Here is a 1,756-nt window from a genome sequence, read left to right on the forward strand (position 1 = left end):
TCCATCTTGAATCATCTGACGGGGTCATATATGCTCCACCTAAAATCTAACACTGTGTAAGTCTAAATCTCATACATTTAGAACAACTCAAAGCAGACCTCCAAATCATGTTCCACAGAGGAGCAGGCAAGGACATACTACGGTCAGGCTCCAGGGTCTGTTGGACAGACAAGTATAAACATTAAGTTATAGCTATTCGAGACCACACCTCTTATCAAGGTTGCTTTCTTTAAAAGTTGATCCCACTCCGAACATGAGTATTATTAGTACTTTATTGTAAATGTGTATCTGGATGTGAGTTCCTGGCTGGTTCTGGTCCTCCACAGTCCTCTTCATCAGCTTCTGTTTTCACCTGTTTAGCTGAGCTGCTATCTGGAGGCTCTGCCTCTCTGTTCTCCTCAGTCTGATGAAGCTGTGAAGACTGACGACCGACACACTGATGGTCTCTGAAAAGTTTATAGAAAGTGAATCTTTCGTCACAAATCCTGCACCTGAAGCGGTTATCCTCTGTGTGGATTATCTTGTGCATCTGTAAACTTCCGCTCTGTGTAAAAGATTTCTTACACACTGAGCAGCTGTATGGTTTCTCTCCTGTATGAATTCTCATGTGACTCTTCAGATTTCCACGTACATTAAAAGCTTTACCACACACTGAGCAACTGAACGGTTTCTCTCCTGAATGAATTGTCATGTGTCTGTTCAGATATGCCTTGCATAAAAATCTTTTATCACACACTGAGCAGCTGAAAAGTTCCTCTCCAGTGTGAGTTTTCATGTGTAGCTTCAGTTTTCCACTTTCACTGAAACCTTTACCACATACTGAGCAAGTGAACGGCTTTTCTCCTGTATGAGTTCTCATGTGTTGCTTAAGTTTTCCATTTTCACTAAAAGCTTTACTACAAACTAAGCAATTAAATTGTTTTTCTCCTGTATGAACTCTCACATGTCTCTTCAAATGTGACTTTTGCAAAAATCTTTGATCACAAAATGAGCAGCTGAATGGTTTCTCTCCTGTGTGAATTCTCATATGACTCTTCAGATTAGCATGTCCATTAAAAGCTTTACTACACACTGTGCAACTGAATGGTTTTTCTCCTGTATGAACTGTTGTGTGTCTTATCAGATAAGCCTTGCACAAAAATGTTCTATCACAGAACGAGCAGCTGAAAGGTTTCTCTCCTGTATGATTTTTCATGTGTTGCGTCAGTTTTCCGTTTTTACTGTAGGCTTTACCACACACTGAGCAAATAAAGGGTTTCTCTCCTGAATGAATTGTCATGTGTCTCTTTAGATATGCCTTGCACAAAAATCTTTGATCACAAACTGAGCAGCTAAATGGTTTCTCTCCTGTATGAGTTTTCATGTGTTGTTTCAGTGATCCATTTTTACGGTAGGCTTTACTGCACACTGGGCAAATGAATGGTTTTTCTCCCGTGTGCGTTTTCATGTGTTGCTTCAGGTTTCCATTTTCACTAAAAGATTTGTCACAAACTGAGCAATTAAACTGTTTCTCTCCTGTATGAACTGTCATGTGTCTCTTCAGATGAGTCTTTTGCACAAACCTTTGATCACAAATTGAGCAGCTGAATGGTTTCTCTCCTGTATGAATAGTCATGTGGGTCTTCAGATGTGTTTTCTGTGCAAATCTTTTCCCACACTCGGAGCAGCTGAAAAGTTTCTCTCTTGTATGAGTTTTCAGGTGTGTTTGTAAAGTTCTATTCTGTGTAAAAGATTTCTTGCAGACAGAGCAGCTGAA

General features: G+C 39.9%; 1 protein-coding gene across 1 annotated transcript; it reads right to left on the bottom strand.

The window, feature by feature from the left end:
* Nucleotides 1-20: 20 nt before the first annotated feature.
* LOC121964689 (gastrula zinc finger protein XlCGF57.1-like) lies at nucleotides 21-1,750 on the bottom strand (the record flags this gene model as incomplete). Its single annotated transcript, XM_042514887.1, has 1 exon — nucleotides 21-1,750. A coding segment is annotated over one exon (1,479 nt), but the record flags the coding sequence as incomplete, so codon positions are not given.
* Between the last annotated feature and the right edge of the window lie 6 nt (nucleotides 1,751-1,756).

This window comes from Plectropomus leopardus, unplaced genomic scaffold (assembly GCF_008729295.1).
Source record: "Plectropomus leopardus isolate mb unplaced genomic scaffold, YSFRI_Pleo_2.0 unplaced_scaffold16722, whole genome shotgun sequence".
NCBI classification, from domain to species: Eukaryota; Metazoa; Chordata; class Actinopteri; order Perciformes; family Serranidae; genus Plectropomus; species Plectropomus leopardus.